General features: G+C 42.8%; 3 protein-coding genes across 5 annotated transcripts; 1 reads left to right on the top strand and 2 right to left on the bottom strand.

The window, feature by feature from the left end:
• The first annotated feature begins 131 nt into the window (after nucleotides 1-131).
• Nucleotides 132-6,768, top strand: LOC101773939 (kinesin-like protein KIN-14A). The gene is made up of 19 exons (XM_012846412.2): nucleotides 132-475; nucleotides 960-1,246; nucleotides 1,327-1,579; nucleotides 1,782-1,864; nucleotides 1,951-2,004; nucleotides 2,127-2,195; nucleotides 2,596-2,658; nucleotides 2,769-2,850; nucleotides 2,935-3,030; nucleotides 3,103-3,273; nucleotides 3,341-3,447; nucleotides 3,549-3,724; nucleotides 3,816-3,980; nucleotides 4,082-4,332; nucleotides 4,573-4,736; nucleotides 4,952-5,251; nucleotides 5,332-5,633; nucleotides 5,717-5,895; nucleotides 6,389-6,768. The coding sequence occupies exons 1-19, from the start codon at nucleotides 409-411 to the stop codon at nucleotides 6,460-6,462; spliced, it is 2,943 nt and encodes a 980-aa protein (XP_012701866.1). The 5' UTR covers nucleotides 132-408; the 3' UTR covers nucleotides 6,463-6,768.
• LOC101774337 (nuclear pore complex protein NUP96) lies at nucleotides 6,722-12,195 on the bottom strand. 3 transcript variants are annotated; one of them, XM_022826792.1, is made up of 6 exons: nucleotides 12,004-12,195; nucleotides 8,430-10,987; nucleotides 8,151-8,274; nucleotides 7,734-7,879; nucleotides 7,562-7,659; nucleotides 6,722-7,263 (listed from the first exon to the last, which is right to left on the bottom strand). In XM_022826792.1, the coding sequence occupies exons 2-6, from the start codon at nucleotides 10,887-10,889 to the stop codon at nucleotides 7,059-7,061; spliced, it is 3,033 nt and encodes a 1,010-aa protein (XP_022682527.1). In that variant the 5' UTR covers nucleotides 10,890-10,987; nucleotides 12,004-12,195; the 3' UTR covers nucleotides 6,722-7,058. The 3 variants fall into 3 exon arrangements, with proteins under 3 accessions (XP_022682527.1, XP_004967328.1, XP_012701865.1); XM_004967271.2 differs by having other exon boundaries at nucleotides 8,430-10,984; XM_012846411.2 differs by lacking the exon at nucleotides 12,004-12,195 and adding an exon at nucleotides 11,859-11,997 and having other exon boundaries at nucleotides 8,430-10,984.
• A 6,835-nt stretch (nucleotides 12,196-19,030) lies between these two features.
• LOC101773255 (probable folate-biopterin transporter 4) lies at nucleotides 19,031-21,991 on the bottom strand. The gene is made up of 7 exons (XM_004967268.3): nucleotides 21,668-21,991; nucleotides 21,466-21,593; nucleotides 21,107-21,328; nucleotides 20,600-21,037; nucleotides 20,316-20,513; nucleotides 19,684-19,821; nucleotides 19,031-19,577 (listed from the first exon to the last, which is right to left on the bottom strand). Exons 1-7 carry the CDS (start codon nucleotides 21,974-21,976, stop codon nucleotides 19,316-19,318), a joined length of 1,695 nt encoding a protein of 564 aa, XP_004967325.3. The 5' UTR covers nucleotides 21,977-21,991; the 3' UTR covers nucleotides 19,031-19,315.
• Nucleotides 21,992-22,135: the final 144 nt, after the last annotated feature.

The following is a 22,135-nucleotide window of genomic DNA, read 5'->3' as shown; positions in this document are numbered from 1 at the left end:
TATCATCGTTGGACATACAGGGACTTGAGGCGCCTATACATGAGTTTGCTGTCGTGCACGCATATACTTGAGAGCAAGGACAGCCCTTGGGGCACCTTGAGGCTTGAGCACTATCAGGTCCGAAAGAGAGACGGATCCGAGGAAGAACCACCCCCCGGGCCTGCCACTGACTGGGGGCCCAGCGTCCCAGCACTTGCGGGGCCCACAACCTCGTACTTGCCACCCAATCCACGGCATCTCGGGCAGATTCTATTTGATTCGATTCCTCTTTTCCCGTTTCGAATTCAAACCACCGCTGCTGGGTCCCCCGTCCTCCTCCTCTCCTCCTCCTCCTCCTCCCCCCCTCCCCATCGAAGAACGGAAGAAGCTTCTACTTGTACACCCACGCACAAGGCTCCAGGGTGCGCCATGACGGAGCCTCCCAGGGTGTCGTTCCGCGACGGCCGCCTCGCGTCTCGGAAGGCGGAGGAGGCAGGTACTACGGATCTGGACATCTTACTTTGATTTTCCCACTTGCGTGCGTTGCTCCAGGGGTTTGCTGGGGTTTTAGATAGGGTTTCCCTCCGGGTCTTCTGCGGCTACGTGGATGTGGTATTTATTACTAGAGTTTCGCTCCACACACATCATGAATTTATCAACTAGAAGGCCTCCTTAATTAATTTGAAAAAGGCACCAGCCCAATGTGTCGGTGGTAGGCGATCTGATGATGTGCTTTTCTTCTGTTTCTTCTATTGGTTATATAATATAAGCGAGGCTTTTGAGATGTATGTAGCCCATTCCTTGATTGTGACTGCAACTCTGCTTGTGCTTCTATAAGAAAACGACTTGTGAGTAACTCTTACAATTTTTATTATGCTTATTTGATACTACTAGTCTGGTTTGATGGTATTATCAACTTCAATCCGTGTAAGCCATCGCTACAAATAAAATTAATTGAATTGAATTCTTGTTTCTGCAAGCATGGAGGCGGCACCAGGCTGCGTCCTGGCTTCAGACCATGGTCGGCTCCTTCGGATCATCCCCTTGCCCATCCGAGCAAGAATTTGTTGCTTCTCTAAGGAATGGTATCGTCCTATGCAACGCAATCAACAAGTTACAGCCCGGTGCTGTGCCCAAGGTTATCACAAATGCCCCCTGCGATAGCCAGCCGTTGACAGCTTTTCAGTATTTCGAGAACATCCGCAACTTCTTAGTCGCTGTCCAGGACCTAAAGCTGCCGAGTTTTGAGGCATCTGATTTAGATAAGGTTACCAACCTTTGCTCAGAAAAACCAATGCCAGACCGTGGGATGCCTAATTACTCACTGCAAAATTGTTGCTTCTGCAGGACAATCTTGATGCTGGGACCGTGGCCAAGATTGTTGATTGTGTCATTTCGTTGAAGTCTTACCATGAATGGAAGCAAGCCGGTGGAGCCAATGGGCCTATCAAGTACATGAAATCACCTCTTGCAGTGCGTTTTTCACAGATTCAATCTGAAAACGTTGCTTTGGGACCTTCGCCCTCCCAAAAGCGTCTAGACTTGACAGATTTTGTTGCTGACACACAGCCATCTCAAAATGTAGATTCTAACACGCAAGGTTTGTAAAAAACGTTTTCTTGCTTCGCACAACATGCTTTATGCCTAAATATTTGCTGATTGAAGTCACCCTTGCCACCTGTATTAATACCACTTTTAGCAGATTTGCAACTTGCTGTGATGTTATTAATACTATTCTGTATTCTGTATAGTTAGTATTGTCTACACAGAGTTGGTTAAATTTACAGATTGTGCATTTGCAGAGGTGGTGGATAAACTTCAGAAAGCTATCGTAGATTGCATGTTGAGTTATAAGGAAAATTTCGACCAAGACATTCTGAAAAAGGTGAAAAGAAAAATACTCCATCGTTTTCATATATACTGTACTGTCCATGTCAGGTGCCAGACTGACAAGGTTTTATTCTTTTTCAGGATCCAACAAAGCTTATTGGTGCTATTTTTGCAAACCAGCTGGGAAAAGAACAGGTAAATTAAAATATTTCCTTTCTATTTTCTCTTGTTAGTATTTTATCAAATGGATCTCTACAAAATGCCTAGTATGCTGTGGTTAAGGCTAATTACATCACAAAATAATGCATGTTATGCAGTCCAAACATCTTCAGCTTTTCTCTCCAGAAGGGCTTACAATGGAAAATGAGCCAGTTCATTGTATTGAGGTACAGTTTTGCACTCATCTTTAGTGGGGAAACTGCATGCATTTTTTATAATCAGAAGAAATTAGAAGAATTGACTTTGCTTTGTGCTTTCTACCAGTTATACATGCTCTTAACATTATATCGGTACGCTATTTCTTTGGTAATCAAAGTACAGAGCTGGTGGTTGTTTTCTATTTCATAAAATTTTGCGCAGACAAATAGCAAGGTTTCATTTTTTATCACTTACTGATACTGAAGGCTTACTAGCATATTTTATGTTCAAGATGCAGAATAAATGCTGTTGCTCAACAAATACAGGACATAACAATTTTTTTAATTATGTTTAAACATGTTATATGGTGGAGTCAAAGTAATTAGTGTGCTTCTGAAAAATCTAATATTTTCCCATTTTGCCTTTTAGCATTCCAATTCGCAGATTGAGAACAAGCAGTGGCTCTTGCAAGCACATGAAACTGAACTTTTGGTGAGATCTTATACTGCATTCTGTATCATATTCAAATTTCATTGCCAGTGTTATGAATTTTATGTTTCTTTTGGTTGCCTCTCAGTACTGACACAGGTTTACTTTTGCAGGAGCTCAAGAAAATGTTTCAAGATGTTAAAGTCGAATTCAGGTCTTTGCAGACCCAATTTCAAGATGACATGACCATATTAGGTACACTGTTTGCACTAGGCATAATTCTCTTTCAGTGCTCCAAGCAAGTGCTGTAGGTTTAATTGTGCAAATGATTATTTACAGGTAACAACATCCAAGAGCTTTCCAAAGCTGCTTTTGGTTATAACCAAGCTGTACAAGAAAATAGAAACTTGTATAACATGCTTCAAGAACTGAGAGGTATTGCATGATCCTTTTCTTTTGTTGCTAAACTCATTATTGTTTGTGTGATTTCTGAAAGTTCTATTGTAGGAAATATCCGAGTCTTCTGCCGGATAAGGCCACCTCTTCATTCAGAGTCTATTTCTTCAATTGAACATGTTGGAAACGATGGCTCAGTAATGGTCTGTGATCCCGTGAAACTACAAAATACACGTAAAATTTTCCAGTTCAACAAAGTTTTTGGGCCAACAACCACTCAAGGTAAATCTGAACTGTAGTTCAATACATTCATTTTTAATTTCACATCATCATTCTCAACTTTGTGCAGATGAGGTGTATAAGGAGACACAACCTTTGATTAGATCCGTCATGGATGGATATAATGTATGTATCTTTGCTTATGGGCAGACAGGTTCCGGGAAAACCCATACAATGGTACAAGGCAAACCATGTTTTATACAATAATTCCTTAGTTTTATAGGAGTATATTTTGATCACATCTAATGGTTCTTCTTTCTCTGTATGTTGGTGGTTAGTGTGGTCCATCTGGTGGGTTGCCTAAAGATTTTGGAATTAATTACATGGCGTTAAACGATCTCTTCAACATATCAACTTCTAGAGCAGATGTCAAGTATGACATACGGGTGCAGATGGTTGAAATATACAATGAACAAGTTCGTGATCTTCTAAGCGAGGACACAACAAGCACGAAATATCCTTTCACACCTTACAAGTCATTCTTGTTACTTATGTCAAACTATGATCCTTTTTGTTGCTGTGTTAGTTCCTGACATTGATTTCACATTAGATATAAGGACTTCCTCAAACAAAGGTCTGTTGAACCTTCCAGATGCAAAGATCTGCCAAGTGCAGTCCCCTTCTGATGTTATCAATTTGATGCAGTTGGGTGAAAAGCATCGAGCATCCAGTTCAACAGCAATGAACCATAGGAGCAGTCGTTCCCACAGGTTTGCACCAACATTATCTTTGAGGCTGCAATCTAGTGATGTTTTGTTTCCTGTTATCCTCTTATTACTTGCTGCAGTTGACTTTGGATGCTTTCTTGCAGTATCTTAACTGTCCTTGTAAATGGGAAGGACATTGCTGGCAATGTGAGCCGTAGCAGTTTGCATTTGGTAGATCTTGCAGGAAGTGAAAGGGTTGATAGGTCAGAAGCCACAGGAGAGAGATTGAAGGAGGCTCAGCATATTAACAAGTCCCTCTCCTGCCTTGGAGATGTCATCAATGCATTAGCTCAGAAGAACTCTCACATTCCTTACAGAAATAGTAAACTCACACAACTACTACAGAGTTCATTAGGTATATGTCGCTGCACATTTTAAAATATCTTGCATGCATTAATCAACAACTTACTGGGTCGTCATTTCTGATGGTTCTACATCTCTGCTCCGTCATTAGCACCATGATATAACTTCATTGCTTCATCACCATTGTTTTCTGTTTATAAGTAGAAATAAGCTTCCAAGGGCAACATTTTCACATTCAAGCTATATGCAACTCTAACTTCTCTATACGTTTCCTTCACAATACCAATGACAGGGGGAAATGCGAAGACGCTAATTTTCGCCCACATAAGTCCAGAGGCAGAATCTTATACAGAAACTCTTAGTACACTGAAATTTGCTCAAAGGGCTTCTACTGTAGAACTTGGAACTGCTCATGCAAACAAAGAAAGTAGTGAAATAAGAGAGCTTAAAGAACAGGTAACTTTCTGGTTTGTTACAATCCAGTGAAAAACAAAGTAATGTGATTACTTTTTTTCTTTTGCACTGTTTCTCTGGACTAAAATTTAATTGCTTTGGTCATTATATTTTTGGGTACACTCGTGTCGATTGAATTCCCACTGTTTCACTACATATATATGACTTTATATATGTCATTGCCGAAAGAAGAGGTCTAACAGTTAGCCTGTTTTCAGGTAGACACACTTAAAAAAGCATTAGCAAGCAAAGAATTTGAAAAAACATCTCTTAAACTCAAGGAAAATGCAATCACGACTGAGAGAACAAAGCAAGTACTGGATCGCACCCCCCCTAGATCACGGAGATTGAGCCTGGAGAATGCTAGTTCTGGTAAAAAAGCCATGATGCCAGAAAGAAAGATACCAAAATCACCTCGTTCAACTATGAGTTTCACTCGAGACAGGAGTGTAACTCATGACAAGGAATGCAGCACTGATGGCTTCCATCGCGGCAACCACCACAAGTCACTAATACAGGTGCATCTTCCTCTTAGTGGATTTCATATCATGCGAAGTCATGGCTGCTGACCTTTTTCTTTCTTTCTTGCCCATGGAAGATGTCAGCAGCATTTGCTGAAGATCCTGTTAGAGAGGAGGACGAGAAGATAATTTGTACAGTTGATACAGTGGAATTTTGTCAACTACCATCTGATGCTTTTGATCTACTTAAGCAATCAGGTTTAAATACCCCAGAGGGCAGATCAAGGAACGTGTGGACTGAAGCGAGTCACGGTGATGGTATTTCTTCCACTGCCAAATTGGAAAAAGTAATGACAAATACTGCAACGAAAAAAGGATCTCATCTAAGGAAGTCAATTCAAAGCAGCATAGGGAGATTGATTCACGGCACTGAAAGGAGGTGCGCCCCAGGATGCATGCTTTTTCTTGTCATACTCATTACAGATGATAACAGCCTCCATTGCTGTTTCTACAACTTTGCAGGAACGCTCAGCATTCAGCACAAGGGGCTCCAGCTAAAATTACAACCAACACGTGCCATGATATTGCACCCCCAGTTACGGCTGATATTCGGTTAAGGAGGAGACAGTCGCTGACAGGCATCCCACCCACTGCACCAACTATGTCACGCAGGTCCTCTCTTGGAGGGAAGTCGGATATAAGTAAGTTTTCAGATCAAGAGAACTCTATTTTGCTCGTCTTTTACATCGATACTTGAAATCATAAAAATGTAGGCTGCTCTCATGTACCGGTCAAATCCATTTTAGGGTTAGGGTTTTTGTGTCAGGATGATTAACTGAAGTATAACCATTGCCTTGTGATTTGATGGAAGGTATAAGAATTAGCCAAACCTCGAGTGCATGTGCTGCAAGCATGTACAAGCCACTGCCATTTTCCTGGATCTCATGGCCTGAACAAGGTCAATGTCCATCCTTACACCCTTTACATGCATGCTTGCCAATTAGTTTCCCTGCTTGTACATGCTAAACCGTACTTGACACTCTGGAGCGGATTTATTTGTTTTCACAGCATAGGGATGTCTACTGGTTAAACAAATTGCTGATGACGTACATGTCCTCTGTAGTTATGAAACAACGTATGCTTTCTCTAATCTCCCATTTTGTTGCACTGAAAGAGTCTGTGCTTCATTGTCAGGTTCAAACGACAAACGAGGTGCCAAAACATCACCACCATTGAACTCAGCAGCAAAGGCGAAAAGATGGCTTTGAATCTGAAGCAAGAAGTCTTCATCAGCCAACTATCGTTACTCCTAGTGTGGTAAAAGAATACAGTTTGAGGCTTTGGGTGGCGGTTACATTCTTTGTAACGGCTGAAGCATTAATTGCTTCTAGACTAGAGGAAGGGTGGCCGATTCCTAACTTGATTGGAGTACAAGCAGCGATATGAGAATCGCAGTAGATACGATGATCATAGCAAACAAGTGGTTTGGAGTATGGTATATGCACAAGCCACTTTCGGAACTAGTGCTACACAACGCAACCAATGTTTTCAGATTTATTCGTTAGTTAAGATCATGTCTGCCTGTTCTCACTGCCACGTTTTCTAATTTCTACACATCTATTGCACCCTTCTTTCCTCTCATCCTCGTACAAAGCTTATACATCATTCAACAAAATTGTCTAGCTTTCAACTACTTTTAATTTCCTCCCCCGCGCTGTAGAGGCTACATGAAAACGAAAACAGCTACATGTCTTGAGGGGTTAACACCTGGACCTCTTTGGTGCACTGTAGAGGCTTCAGAGCTCCCCTTCACCCAGATTCCGGACCAATCTGAATAGCAGCCATGTTTAAACACTGCAGATCATTAAGAAAGGCCCCAGACAGCTGAATCACTGCGCAGAATTTCGGTGAAGACAGACACTGCCTCCTGCAGGTACGACGACTTGCAGCCATCAGGGGCCGGTGCATTCAGCATCGTCTGGAAACATCCCATGTGTAGATTCATTGCCACGCCTGGGCTGTTCATGAAAAGCTCACATAGCTCCTCTGCCATCTTCGAGTAGCATGCCCTGCCATTCTCGACAGTCAGCGAGTCCAGCGTGAAATATTCTAAAATAAAACCTAAAAGGATTATAAAGCTATGGTGATGGATTCAAAATAGAGTTAACCGGCTCAACATTAAATAGTTAATAGAATGATGAAAGTGGATTTCCTCAAGTAGCTTGAGTTTGCATAAGCTTATATAGAATTCAGTTGCAAAAGTGGGTCAAAACTTAAAAACACAAATTGAAGCAAACGATCAAGCAGAGATTGGTTATTAGTATCGTCAGTGGTGGATCTGCTGTATATTGAATAATCAAATGTTACCTCGATTCAACAGGTAATTTGCTTCCCCAGACTAGCAAGGAATCATTTAATCGGCCGAAGAAACTTTTGCATGATTCATTTTTCCTCTCAAGTGGATCCTGAAAGATAAAATAACGCTATTTCATTCACATTTCTTCAAGGAAATGTTGTAGTATCTGAAGAGAGTTTGTACCGAATCTTCCATCGCACTTTCTTCTTGAAATGAGTTCTTTATCATGTAGAAATCAATGTATATTCCGGCTCCAAGGTCCCAGTCAGCAATCTCAGACTTGTGATTCTCCAAGGCACTTGTGATCTCCCAGATCTCCTGATGGTGTGCTGAAACAAATATCGAGAAATAAAGTGATTGCGCATTAATACTGCAGCATCAAGAATGCCATGTTTATTTAAAAAAAAGAACAGAAGAAATTAAAAAGACACCTCCACCAAGCGCATAAACAAATAGATGATGAACAAAAAAAGATAGTACATTATCGAACAAGTTCAAATTTCTGGCAAATGAGTGCAGCTGCATATTTATGCACAGGAAATATATTGAATCAAGGTACTCACTAGAATATTTGTTCAGTGCACTGTAGGGAAAACTTACATGACAGAAACATAGTATGAGCAATACAGGTCATGAAAATAGTATGAGCTTTCTTCCAATTGCCACTCTGAATAAAATTCTCCAGTGCACCCTGCTGATCTCCATAGTATTCATGGTAAAGAGCCTGCATATAGAGCTCATTAGCTATACATGCTTCATGTGCAATGTTTCTTTTTTTTCCCACTGGCATTACAAAATAGTTGCACTGCTTAAGGGTCACATACTCAGCAAATCTGAGCATTACATAGTTTTTTATAAGCAAAAAGAAAAATTACTCACCAGAGCTTCATGCATCCATTCTTCTGGTATACCAAGTTCCACAATGTATTGCCTTTGAGCATCATCTTTACTCCAGGATTCACAATACTGTGATAAAACTTCCCTGATTAACTTCTCATGGATGTATGGGGCATCATCGAGATATGGCATGTGTAGAATGACATAGATAGCCCAATGGCACTTCCCAAGACAAAGTAATTGATAAACAAAACTCAAATCTAGTAAGTGAAGATCATTTGAACTGAAAGCACCAATAGCTTCCAAAATTGAACGCTGATGCCATATCATATGATAGTCCAAGGTATCATATGAAGATGAGAATGCACTGAACATAGTTTTTAGCAGCCCAAACTTCTCATCTTGATTGGCATGAAGAAGCATTAGGTAAAAAGAGATATCAAAACGGTCACCTGGGGACCACTGAAGTGCTTCATCAAGTGGTCCTTCATCTATATATACAGGAACAGGATAGGGAACTTTGCCCTCACTAAGGAGATGATGATAGGAATGGATTATACTATCAAGTGATGTATCAGGTGGCAACTGATACCACATGATCAAACCAAGGTACCTTTTCCAGTCAATTGCTGAATCTAGTAAAGCAGCCTCTATGTTACCAGCGAGCAACTCATATACCTTTAACCTGTCTTCCTCAATATAATCAAAATCTAGGCCATTCCTTTTCCATAGATCCAGTTGCTGAGAAAGGTCAGATCGATTTGACATTGACCCACCTGCCTGACTTAGCAAGATTGCCAACCGGACATCACCCCTTGAGGAAGCAACTTCCGTGGCTGAGTCCAATTGTTGACCAGTTAGAAGAAGAAGAATATGTTCCAAATACCTGGCATCACTTAAGGAACCCACCTCGCCTTGCACCCGATGGCAAACACTGTCCTGCAACCAATTGCTAAAGTCTGCTCTCCTAACCAAAGGGAGTGCATCAAGATCTATGTTTTCTTTCTTGTCTAAAACCATGCCTTCCTGATCATCATTTCCAATGGGCTCCAACTGGTTTTCATTTGATCTTTCTGAGAACAAGACCCTAATTAACTCCCACACTGTAACTTGATGCATTAACAGCACACGCGAAGACATAGATAAATCACTGACTTCAAGTTGCCTTTCAATGATGTCAATATATGACCTGCAGATGTCTGGCAAAACCAAACGATTTGCCACAACTTTCTGAAGCTTTAATCTGAACGAGTCAGACTCAGTCTCCAGAAATTCATGATCAAGACTCTTATGGAGGTCCATCGGATCAGAAAACACTAGTTCTGCTAGGTCCTCCTTAATCTTGTTCTTATCATCACGCACAACTTTGTCGCTTGCAACTTTCCCTATGTGGATAACTGAAGATAGGCCAGTTCCAGGACTATTGACCAGACTACCTGAATAAATAAGCATACCATTTGGTCCCCAACCAACACGAAATGATCTACCCATGAATAATGCAGCATCCACTACACAATTAGTATACATTTTTCCAGCAACAGGAGTTTCTTGCTCAGCTGGCAGCTTAAAGCCTTCAACCTTGGTCACTTTCACTGGAAATCCTTTGTTTTGCCCAGACATAAGCATACCCTGAGTCGTTGTACCAAGCTCTGAAGAATTCATACTGTATTCCAATAGTGCTTGTGGTTCTTTCCGAGCAGGCATACCAGGCCTCCTGCCAACCTTCTGAGAAGACATGTGCAAGGGTGAGACAGATCTTAACCTTGAACCTCCACTTGAAGTGGGTGAATCCACATTCATCCTTTCTCTGCTAAGGTACCTCTCATCAGATGGGAACCCAATCCCATCCTCCATATATTCATCATCTTCCTCATTGTAAAACATCGCCATCCTCATTTCTTGCATCTTTGCAGGGTCAAGCCCAAGATGAGCAGGCAATGAATGTGAAAGCTCAATTTCATAACCATTTGAAGGTGGTTCTCTTTCTCTTAGTTCAGCAATTGGCTGCCTAACAGCTGCCTCATCCATCACAACATCTTCTTCCTCCTCATCCACAAGCCCAAATCTACTAAAATGATCAACCTCAAATTTCCATTTACCATTCACTGGATTGAACGAAAGAAACCTAGCACCTTGCTTTCTTGCATGACACCTCAGCACCTCAACAAGGATACTGGGCTCCGGAAGATCCTTTAGATTCAGCAGCAATGACACTTCTGCTGCTTTATTAAGACCATGCCCTACAGGCGGCTTACAAGTCTCATCCTCATAAACAACCACATAATGCTTCTCAAACCTGACGATATCATTCAGGTCAATCCCCCTCACATCAGTGTTGCCCAGAAACCTAACTTGCCCATATCCAGCCCTCCCGATGATGAAGTTTGGAACCCTGCTGCAGTAACCAGGATCAGCCACGTCCCTCTCAACCAGCTCATCAATCGATGGCCTTGTGAAGTACTCGGAGGAGCGCAGCACAGGGAACACAGTACTGGCAGCCATGCGTGGTAGTGAGGTGATAACCTAGAGTCAGCAACAATGAGTGAGGGATCCTTGCTGTGCTTCTGAGTACTTCATAGCTCCATGTGCGACTAGCCCTGCTACACAGAAATGGCTCATGGTGAGATCAGAGCACATGCTAGGGCGGACTGAATGTCAATGGCAGACCTAGAAATAGAGCCAGGGAGGTGCTAAGTAATGACAAGCTAAGTAGAAATAGAGCCAGGGAGGTGCTAAGTAATGACAAGCTAAGTAGAAATAGAGCCAGGGAGGTGCTGCTAAGAGTTTCACGAGATTCCAGTTAAGCTATATACAGTAATCACTACTCCAACAACCAATGCAGAAGTGAAATGCACAAATTGACACGAAAGAGGGGCTAATACCATTGCCAATATTAGAACCAAACTCGTCAATTGGCTTCCAAAACCCTGGGTTAGCAAGAACACCATCTTTACTTAACTCAATATGCTGTCTAATTTGCTCAAATCAGTTGACTTTAGAATGTCTCCAACTAACTGAAATCCTAATTTGTTACTCGTGCAGACAATGGCGGAGCACATTCTAAATTTTAGGTGGAGTGAACATGCGCGACAAAACTCGTAGTAAGAAAGACCATGTACGCATGCCACACATTCTCATTGGAATCAAACAAATAAGAGTACAAACGATTAATAATTGATGTTTAAACGTTGAAGATGGTACCTCCTATAAAAAGGTGGCAAAGTCTCTAATGCCATAATATAATTAATTAATTCAACACAAACCAGGATCCTAACCAAACCTTTCGATTTGAAAAATAAGTCAGTTAATTCATATTTCCCTGTTGCTAAAATAAATCAGCACATGACACAAAGGTGAAGAAGAAGGGCGTGCCCGCCGTGATGCGCAGCTTCGACACGGAAATAAATCAAGGACTTTATTAACGCCTGCGCATGCAAGATTTGGGGGCCGGCGGTGCTCACGCCGCCTCACCTCGCCACCGCCGCCAGACGCTCCTCTAAGCCCGCCGGCCATGGAGCCGTCCCCCGATGACCCCGAACCGGAAACCCTAGCCCAGCCACCACATGCCTCAATCCGAGAGGGAATGAGGAGCAGCAGCAGCAGGAGGAGGACCCACCTTGTCGCCGGCAGTCTACCACTATCCACCAGAGTTGGACGAGCACGAATTCAAGGAGAGGAAGAGAGAGCGGTTGAGCTCGGACGGAGAAGGCGCGGCTGTGGCTGTGGCTGTGGCTGTGGAGAGGAGTCCGCGACTGGTGGCGCCGCCGCCTCGCCGCATAGGTTGAGATTCTCAGCGGGCTTACGGGGAACGGGAAGGAGAATGGGGTATTTTAGACATTTTATTTCAATATTATTACTCCCTCCCTCCCAAATTACTATTATTTTTTTTGCTTTTTTCCGAGTAGATTTAATTTACCTAGAAAACCCAAAATAAATAGTAATTTGGGATGGAATGAGTATATATTTGCGCAATAGAATGGACTGTCAACTGTATTCATCAACACGGTGTTTACAATTTTACCACCGAGTGTTTGACAAAGAGACTACTACCACAACTAGGGAGTTGCAAACTTGCAATCTATTTTATCGTGGAATAAAAAAACTATCTAGCACAATTTAAAATCTAAAATAGGAGGCACAGTGAGAAAGCTCTTTATTTTTTATCTAAAATAGAAATAGGGAAGATGGGATAAAAGAAGCAACAACTTTGATCTTCACTGGTGATGGAACCTCACCGCCCGTTAGGGTTTGAGATTATAGCTAAGAGTTTGAAATTGCAGACCACCTATAGGGAGCTTCGGGAGAGGTTGCCAGTCGAGAGTGGACATGAACTGTCCCATTGTGGTGGCAGGAGACAACCGTGGATGTTGGAGGCAACAACGATATCAGGAGATAGATGCTCTAAGAGATTTGCATCGATGAAGGTCATGGACAGTGGCAGGAGCATTCGATCGAAGTCAGATGGACGCATTCCGCTAGAGCCGAGCATGATGTGGTGGCACCGAGGGCGCTCGCCCGACACCCACAAGAGAAGCATAAAATAGATTGGATGGAACGCCGTGCCACTTCATGGCTGGCGGTTTCATGTTAAATAGGGCGAGGAAACTCCTCTCGCGTGGATTACAAGCTTGGCATGCAACTATGTTAGGATTGGCTTCGGCGACGTCGAGGATCATCTTCTTCAGTGTCTTCGCGAACAGGACGTTGAGATCGCTACCGCCATCGATGAGTACTTTAGTAAGTCTGAAGGCAGCGACAACCGGGTCCAGGATGAGGGGATACCATCCTGAGTGTGAAAAACTAGTTCATTGGTCCTTCCTGGAGAAGTTAATTGACACCTCGGACCATTTGAGGAACGTTGGCGTCGCAGGTTCAATGTACATTATCTCTTAAAGAATGAGCTTCTGGGACCGCTTAGAAGCAGTACCCGAGGTTCTACAGAAGATGATGTTGCCGGTGTTAGATGGGTTCTGGAACTTGCCATTGTCACCATCATCTTCGTCTTCCTTAGCCTTTCCCTTGTCTTTGGTGCCAGATGGCTCTGGCAGGTCCTTCATGACTCTTCGTAAACTGAAACATATCGCAGAGTGCTTGTAGTATGAGTGCCACGGGCATTGTTTCTTCAGGAGCTCGGTGAACGAGAGACTGTCTTGATTCTTGCCGCCACTTTTCTTGGATGACTACGAAATTGCCGCGACAGTATTTGTCTAGCTTAAGCTTGCAGTTGTGACCTCCTGAGTAGTTATTTCGGTTGTCATTGTTGGGGCGATCATTGCGGTTCTTGTCGTTGCATTGGCCATTGTTCTTATTGTTGTTGTTCTAGCCCTTGTTGCGATTGGACTCGAACCTTTCGATCTCCCTGTCTTCTTCATCTGCCCACGTCTGTACCATAATCCTGAGAGATTTGACATCAACGAGACATCTTCTGCCGAAGTCCTGGAACATCCGGCGGTCGTGGAGGCTATTTTGGAAGCAGTCAATAATGTCGCGCTCCGTGACATCCACGATTGTGGCCATCTTGTCGAAGAAGCGCCGTAAGTAGCTCCGCAAGATCTCGCCTTCTTATTGTTTGACTTGAGACAAGTCGATCCTATTGCTAGGACACTACATCGCCCCTGCGTAGTTGTTGGTGAACGCTACCTTGAGCTCCTTCCACGAGTCGATGGAGTTCTTACCCAACGATTCGAGTCATGTGAGTGGCGCCGCCTCCATGCAGATGGGAAAGTAGATGACTTTGGTGTCGTCGTTTCCCCCAGCTGCTGTCGGTGTTTAGACCCAGCAACCGAGGGGTACCCAAGGTAGTGTTTTATGCGTGGGGCTCGCCGAGATCAGTAACTCGAAGGTGAACTCGAACACACGATTTAGACAGGTTCGGGCCGCTTATGTTGCGTAATACCATATGTCTTGTGTGTTAGTTGTGTTGTATTGATTGAACTTGTTTGGAGGGGGTCCTTGCCTCGCCTTATATTGCCAGGTGCAGGGTTACAGGTTGGTTGTTTACAAGAGAATACTAGTCGGATTCGACTAGTGAGTCCTACTCTAATCGCTAAGAGTAGTTTCCTAATCCTCGACTAGTTCTTGTCCTCCACATGGACCACACCGTCCTGCACCGTAATCTTCATGTCTGATATGTCTCGGTGTACAGCCTCGTATCCAGGATTGTCCAAACCTTCTGGTGAGCCCATAAACGTATGGACGACAAGTCCCTGAGTACTTTTTAGTCAAATGTAGCAGTTCCGAGTATTTCTATAGACGTCTCCGACTAGTTTGTGGTGCTCCTTTGAGTACTCCATCGAATTGAGTCTTCGAATATACTCGAGTACTGCCATGCGGCTAGAATGTGCTCAAGTCTTATTTAACTTGGTCTTGAATCTTCAATCTTGAATCTTATATGGAAGTGCGATAAAAATCGCACTCCATATGGAGTAGCCCCCGAGCCTTAGGTTGAATCGAAGAATCAAGCTAAGGGTCAATCTTGTAATTTCACATCTCTTTTACCTTAAAACCCTAAAGAAAAACATTTTAGCCGATGGGCATGTGGCACATAGCCCCCAAACCGTTACACGACTAATTTGGGTATAAGGTCAACCATTGGTCAACATGACCGTTCGCCAATAGTAACCTTATCTCTTTCGAAAAAAATGGAAACTATCAAGCGATAACTACGAGCTTTTAAAAACAGAATATTCCACGTTAATTTCGCGTTGGTTTAACTATGCTACGGTTATAAATAACGGAGAAATTCATCCCTTCCGTTTCACCCGAGCCATGCTGCCTTTTCATCTTCCTCACTGTAGCCCTAGCGCCATTGCTTGCAATCCTTGAGCTCGAGTGCCATCGCCCTCCCACCGCTTAGCCGTTGAGCATATGCACAAGAAGACCCTCGTGGCAGCACAAATGGGGAAAAAGGTGACATCCAGCAAGGCGGTGGAGAGCAAGAAGAGGAAGGCCGTGAAGAAAGAGAAGGAGATCCAGTTACCGGCACTGAAGTATGGCAAGATGGACCAGACGGCTCCGCCAAACCAAGCCTACGCTTGGAAGAAGTCTATGATGAAGGAGACAGACATCCAAGCATATGTAGATGCCAAGCTTCTCCAGGAGCAAGACTTCATCGACTGGAGGGCTACCTTCGGCAAGCCTGACCTCTTGAGAACTACACCCACAAGACAGTAATCTTCGCACACTTCATCGAGCGAGGTCTAGCTCTCCCCACATTTGATTTCTTCTGTGGGTTGCTGAGGTACTACAAGTTGGAGCTAGTCCACCTCAACTCCAACTCAATTCTGCACGTAGTCATAGTTGTGCAGTTGTGTGAAGCCTTTCTTGGAATTCAGCCACACTTCCAGCTCTTCCAGAAGTTGTTCAGAGTGAAGCTCCACCCCAAATTGGATCACACCGAAGTAGTCGGGAGGGGGGACAGGCATTCAACTGCAAGAGAAGATCAAAGGCTCGTACTTGGATTATGAGCTGATTGACTCCCACTCGAGCTGGAAGGACAAGTGGCTTTATATTGGAAATCATGACCCATGACTTCCCAAGGTGACCGACCACCGCCCAGTGTGGAATAACCGGTGGTTGGACGAGCCAACTCATGGGATAGCCTTCAGATTCATGAACTCCTGGAGAAGATCGTTGTACTCAAGTCGCCTCCCCAGGATCTTTTGCGGGCACCCCTCCTACAAAGCCTGCTACACCTGTTTCGCCACCTGCAGCTCCCAACCGACCAAGGACACATCTACAGGATGGAATTCGCAAACAAAAGGTATTCCATGATCATGTTCGTTATGGCTGCTATACCTCTAGTGGTGAACCTCAAAGTGTTCAAGAGGCTTTGATAAATAGTAATTGGAAAAATGCAATGGATGTAGAGTATGATGCATTGATAAAGAATAAAACTTGGCATTTGGTCCCACCAAAGAAAGGTAGCAATATAATAGATTGCAAGTGGATGTTCAAAACTAAGCTAAAGTCAGATGGCAGCCTAGATCGGTATAAAGCTCGATTGGTAGCAAAGGGGTTTAAACAAAGATATGGCATAGATTATGAGGATACCTTTAGTCCAGTTGTGAAGATCTCTACTATCAGAACAATTTTGTCTATTGATGTCTCAAGGGGCTGGAGTCTAAGGCAACTTGATGTTCGAAATGCTTTTCTTCATGGTGTTCTAGAAGAGGAAGTCTATATGAAACAACTCCCAGGCTATGAGAACAAGTCTTTACCGAACTTTGTTTGCAAGTTAGACAAAGCTCTTTATGGCTTGAAACAGGCGCCACGTGCATGGTATGCAAGACTCAGCTCTAAGCTTCTTGATAATGGTTTTAGTTTGTCAAAGGCAGATACATCATTATTTTATTTCAGCAAAAAGGGAGTAACCGTGTTTGTGTTTATGTTGATGACATAATAGTGGCAAGCTGAGTCAAGAAGCAGTTTCGGGTCTATTGCATAGTCTACATCAAGAGTTTGCCTTAAAAGACTTGGGAGAACTTCACTACTTCTTGGGCATAGAAGTGAACAAGGTGCGTGATGGAATTATTCTTACCCAAGACAAATATGCTTCAGATTTATTAAAGAAGGTAAATATATTTGATTGTAAGCCGGTAACCATTCCCATGTCAACTAGTGAAAAATTATCTATTGTCGATGGAACTCTGTTGAGCAGTGCTCATCCTACGCGGTCTAGAAGCATTGTAGGAGCCCTTCAATACTTGACATTGACTAGACCTGAAATTGCCTTCCCAGTCAATAAAGTATGCCAATATTTACATGCTCCTACCGAAGTTCATTGGGCAGCAGTCAAGAGAATATTGAGGTATTTGAAGCAAGACACAAAGATAGGTCTCAAGATCAGCAGGTCAAACTCTATGTTGGTAAGTGGTTTCTCAGATGCTGATTGGGCAGGATTACTAGATGATAGAAGGTCAACAGGAGAGTTTGCTATATTCTTGGGATTAAATTTAATTTTCTGGAATGCAAGGAAACAATCAACGGTGTCAAGATCAAGCACCGAGGCAGAGTATAAATCAATTGCAAACGCAACAATAGAAATTATGTGGATCCAACACTATCGAGGCCCCGTTTGGATCCCTTCATTTTGAAGGAATTGGAATCTATTTAATGGAGTAGGCTAATTTATCTTGGAATGTGGGATTCCACAACTTTCCAAAGTTTAGATATAAGCCTATGTTAAATTCATAGGGTGGGAGATGGAAATTGATTCTATAAATAATGATTATTAGAATGGAATTCAATTCTTATAGCACGCTCTTCGACTCGCTTCCATGTAGCAGAGATGCAGCACATAAGTATCTCTCTCATATGGCCAATAATAATATACAAATATATTCCATATACAATTATATTAGCTTAATTAATTTGTGTCTAAATTATGATTATTAGAGTGGAATTCAATTCCAAGGATCCAAACGGGGCCTGAAGGAAATTGGAATACAATGTCCTCCAGCTACGAAATTATGGTGTGATAATATAGGAGCTAAGTAATTATCTACTAATCCTGTGTTTCATGCTTAGAACTAAATATATTAAAGTTGATTATCATTTTGTTAGAGAAAGGGTACTAAGAAATTTGTTAGGTGATCAGGTCGCAGATGGATTTACCAAGGTATTGATAGTTCGGAAGCTGGAGAACTTTAAGTACAATCTCAACCTAGCACGGTTGTGAATGAGGGGGCACGCCCCTCTATAGATTGGACTCATGATATTCCAAAAAATCTAAGTTTGATGCTCTAGGGCTTGCCTAGGTCAGCCTCTGGGTTAGCTGCTATAGCACGGGCTTTTGGTGCGGCCTCAGACTCCAGCTCGACCACAATCACTTCCTCCTCTTCCCAAGCAGCACCCGTAGGAAGTTCCATGTACTCGACTCCACGACTTCGGCTCTGCACGATACGAGGCAAGAATGTTCAGGAATAAACAAACATCCCAAAAACCCTTCTCCTAATTTTTAGAAAGACTAATAGTCATCTCCAAAACATATCTATATATTTCTAATAAATAGAGCTATTTAATTAAAAAATAAAATTATTAGAAGCTTAATTAAGGATTTATCATATTTTTAAAATAAAAGAAAGCATTTAAAGCCATTTTTAATCTAATAAATAATTTAAAATACTAATAATGACTTCCAGTACGACCAAAACCACTCTGGACTGCACCAAATCTCAGTATGGTTGCACTCAGAAATGCATCATATCACGGTGGAAGTGCTGGAACGATAGGATTGACTGGTTAGCAGACATGGAAGTACCCGGTTCATCATGTTTAATTTGTTTACTGCATAATCAGTTAATGCACTTTAGAGATGGTCTACTACATGATTTGATTCCGTCATGATATGCTTTTTAGATCAAAATTTTGTCACATGCCTCATCTACTACTTGATTTGATTCCGTCATAATGCACTTGTGCTTTCATAATGAAAACAAGATAAAATAATCACTGTGATTGCAGAAGGTGATTCTTAGTTATTAGTAGTATATCACGTGTGAGAGGAGACGCCGGCCGGCCACCAAAGCTCTTGGTGGTCGGCATCCCTCTGCTCGAGGGCAGATGGTTGAAATGTACAATGGAACAAGTTCGTGTGTTGTATTCTGGATTCCTAACATGATGGGCTCAATTGGGTCCTTTCCTTTGGAGTACAAGCAGCGATAAGAGAATCGCAATAGATACAATGATCATAGCAAACAAGTGGTTTGGAGTATAGTATATGCACAAGCCACTTTCGGAACAAGCGCTACACAACGCAGCCAATGTTTCCTCTCATCCTCGTACAAAGCTGTATACATCTTTCAACAAAATTGTCTAGCTTCCAACTACTTCTAATTTCCTTCCTATGATGTGTATGTTCCTCTCACTCTGGTAGACTGGTGTAGAGCGGGAATAAAATAGGTACGGTTAGGCCCACACCCCTCAACCTATGATGTTAGTCCTGTAACTTCCTTTGGAATCAGAAATAGGAACCCAATCGGTAAGAGAGTACCAATCAGCTGTACACCCAAACCCAGAGCAAGATTGTCAAACTGTGCCGTCGAGATGTTCAAAGCTGATGCCAGAATAGCCCCCAGGAATGAACCTAGTGTTGAACCAAGGTTGTTTATGGACATGAAGAGAGCAAACAGCGTGCCCTCGATTCCAGGTGGGCAAAGCTGTCCTGACAGAATCAGGAACGGCATCATCCTGCCAAATGGAAACATTCTTGTCAGAAACTTGCAAATGGTTGATCAAGTGCCATAGTGCTAGTTAGTTTCACAACTAAAAGAAAGGATAACAAGGGGCATAATACTTGAACTGGTTGATTGCATCAGCCAAAGCAGAACCCCAGAGCACCATGTACTTATCGCCAATTCCGTATGGAACATGCAACCGTGACACCAAAGCAATGTCCAGTAGGCTAATTATGGCAAGACCAACATGAGCAAACCTGGAGAGTTCAACAGCAAATGTTAGAAGTTAACAGCTACGAATAGATGTTTCAAAATTTGTATTGTGGCCAATGACTTCTAAAGAACTGGAGCAATTAATAACAAAGACTATTGAACCTTTATGTGTTTACCAAACTAGCAAAATTGGGCCACAAGGGCCAGAATACTGAGCAAGCTGTGACCAGCTATGGCTTATAGAAGCATAACACAATGGACAAAAAAAGTAGGGTTCATTCAAGTGGGGATAGGGGGTAATCCAACATGCATTCAGTTAAAGGGGCATTTGCGAATATGGAGAAAGCAGACAGGTGGTGGATGGAGGTGCTGAAATATGGGTAACAACTTATTCGAGTACATTAACCACATCTCTGTCAAAAATTGAACTTACAGTCCTTTCAAAAAAAACAAATGAACTTACAGCAAAGCTACTTTGTCCCATTACCCATATGGATATGATGACTTGAGATAACATTCAGACAAAGAAATAACTTACACAAGAATATTCCTGAGCTGCTTGTGCTTAAAATAGCGGTTGTAGGTATATGTGCCAAGAATTAGACTGAACCATCCAATCACACGTGCAGTCCCAAGAAAGGATGCTTCCAAATGTAGCTCCTCTGTTTGATAATAGAACATGACTGTCGAGATATTTGGAATTATTACATTTGAAAAGAAAAACCACACCATAGGTCTGGATAAAGAAAACAAATTAGTAACTTCGATCAAAGTTAGGTGTACACATTGGAGAGAGTATATAGCAAGAGAGTCTTTGGTCACCGCAGAATGGTTGGCTGCCTAAAAGCTGTGCACAAACTGAAGAAGGCTGATCTCAGAGACAGACATGGCGATGAATTAATTGGGCCATTGTGTTTCTCATTAGCCTCAGCCCGCTTTGACAGTGGTCTGCTTTTATTACTTTTACGAATTTTCTTTCGCCTTCTAGTGCCCTCGTATCCAAGTGCTTCACTAGAGCATTTTTCAGCACCCTGATTGTCTACATACTTATGTTCATCAATGGCACTCTGTAATCCTTTTGGAGAATCCTCAACAAACATGCAGGAAACGAGTTGAAAGAATGGGAGGGCTGAGAAAACAACATATATGGCATGGATTGGGAGATTGGATAGTGCATATCCTCCCAATAAGCTCCCAAAAATCCCACCAACAGCCATGGATGACCAAGACAATGACTGTAAATCACCAGCAAACTGTGGCCTGGAAAGAAAAGTAGTGAGTTTTTGGGTCTCAGTACTCCATCTCCATAGAAGCATGGGAGAAACTTACCCTGCTGATCGAACTGATTCTGCAACCATTGCATCTATAACAACATCTGCCATGGCAGATCCCAGATTCTGTACTACGAGCAAGGCGGTGAGCATGTTGGGTGAGCTCCTCAAAGCCTGTGATAGCCCAAGGATAAGCCAGGGGAGTAGAGAAAGGCAGCTAGAAATGATCAAATAGGGTATACGCTTCCTCTGCTTAATTGGAATGCAGTCTGACAGGATCCTGCAGAAAGCAATTGGATGGCAAAAAGGAGGAGGATTTAGATTTTTCTTTGACAGCAATAACGAGGAAATAAAAAGCATAATGGCAGGTAGTTTGACTAGTAAGAGAGGAGGAAAAGCAACATAAGGTAGATGTACCCATATACAGGTTTGATGCTCCAAGGGAAATATGCAAGGGAGACGAGAAACTGCGATGTGGAGGGCGATAGCTTCATGACGTCCTTCATTTGGTAGGAGACAGCCGTCCAGACAAAAGACCTGAAACCCTAGAATGTTTGAAGGAATAATAAGTAGAACTCAGCCATGGAAGAGATGGAGATCCAAAGGATAGAAATCGGACCTGGATGAAGTAGATGAGGCAGACGAGGCAGAGGAAGGAGGGCCCGAACGCCGCCCCCATCCGGCCCGGCCACCACACCTGTCGATGCTGCTGCACCTGCATCAGCCGGGAGGGGAGGGGTCGAGGGGAGGGGAGGGGGAGGAAGGAGGAGGAGGAGAGGCAGGCGAGATGAACGAAGAACTGTCTGAGGCGCGGCGCGGGGAATACGGCGCTGACCTTGCTTGCTTTTGCTCTTGACCTCAAGGGGAGATGGGCTTTTGTTGGGCCTTTTTCTTGCCAAGCCCACCCGGCGCCACTACTATATGCCATGAACGATGTCAGTAGTCAAGGCAGGTCAGGACAGAGAGAGATTCATTGTTCCTGGAGGTAAAGTTTAAAGTTTTAGTTCGTGTCACGTCGAATATTCGGAGTCTAATTAGTAAGATTAAATATGAGTTAATTATAAAACTAATTATACAGATGGAGACT

Source organism: Setaria italica, chromosome V (genome assembly GCF_000263155.2).
Source record: "Setaria italica strain Yugu1 chromosome V, Setaria_italica_v2.0, whole genome shotgun sequence".
Taxonomy (NCBI): Eukaryota; Viridiplantae; Streptophyta; class Magnoliopsida; order Poales; family Poaceae; genus Setaria; species Setaria italica.
Note: the sequence above shows the minus strand (reverse complement) of the source record. Positions and strands in the feature narration are given on the sequence as shown.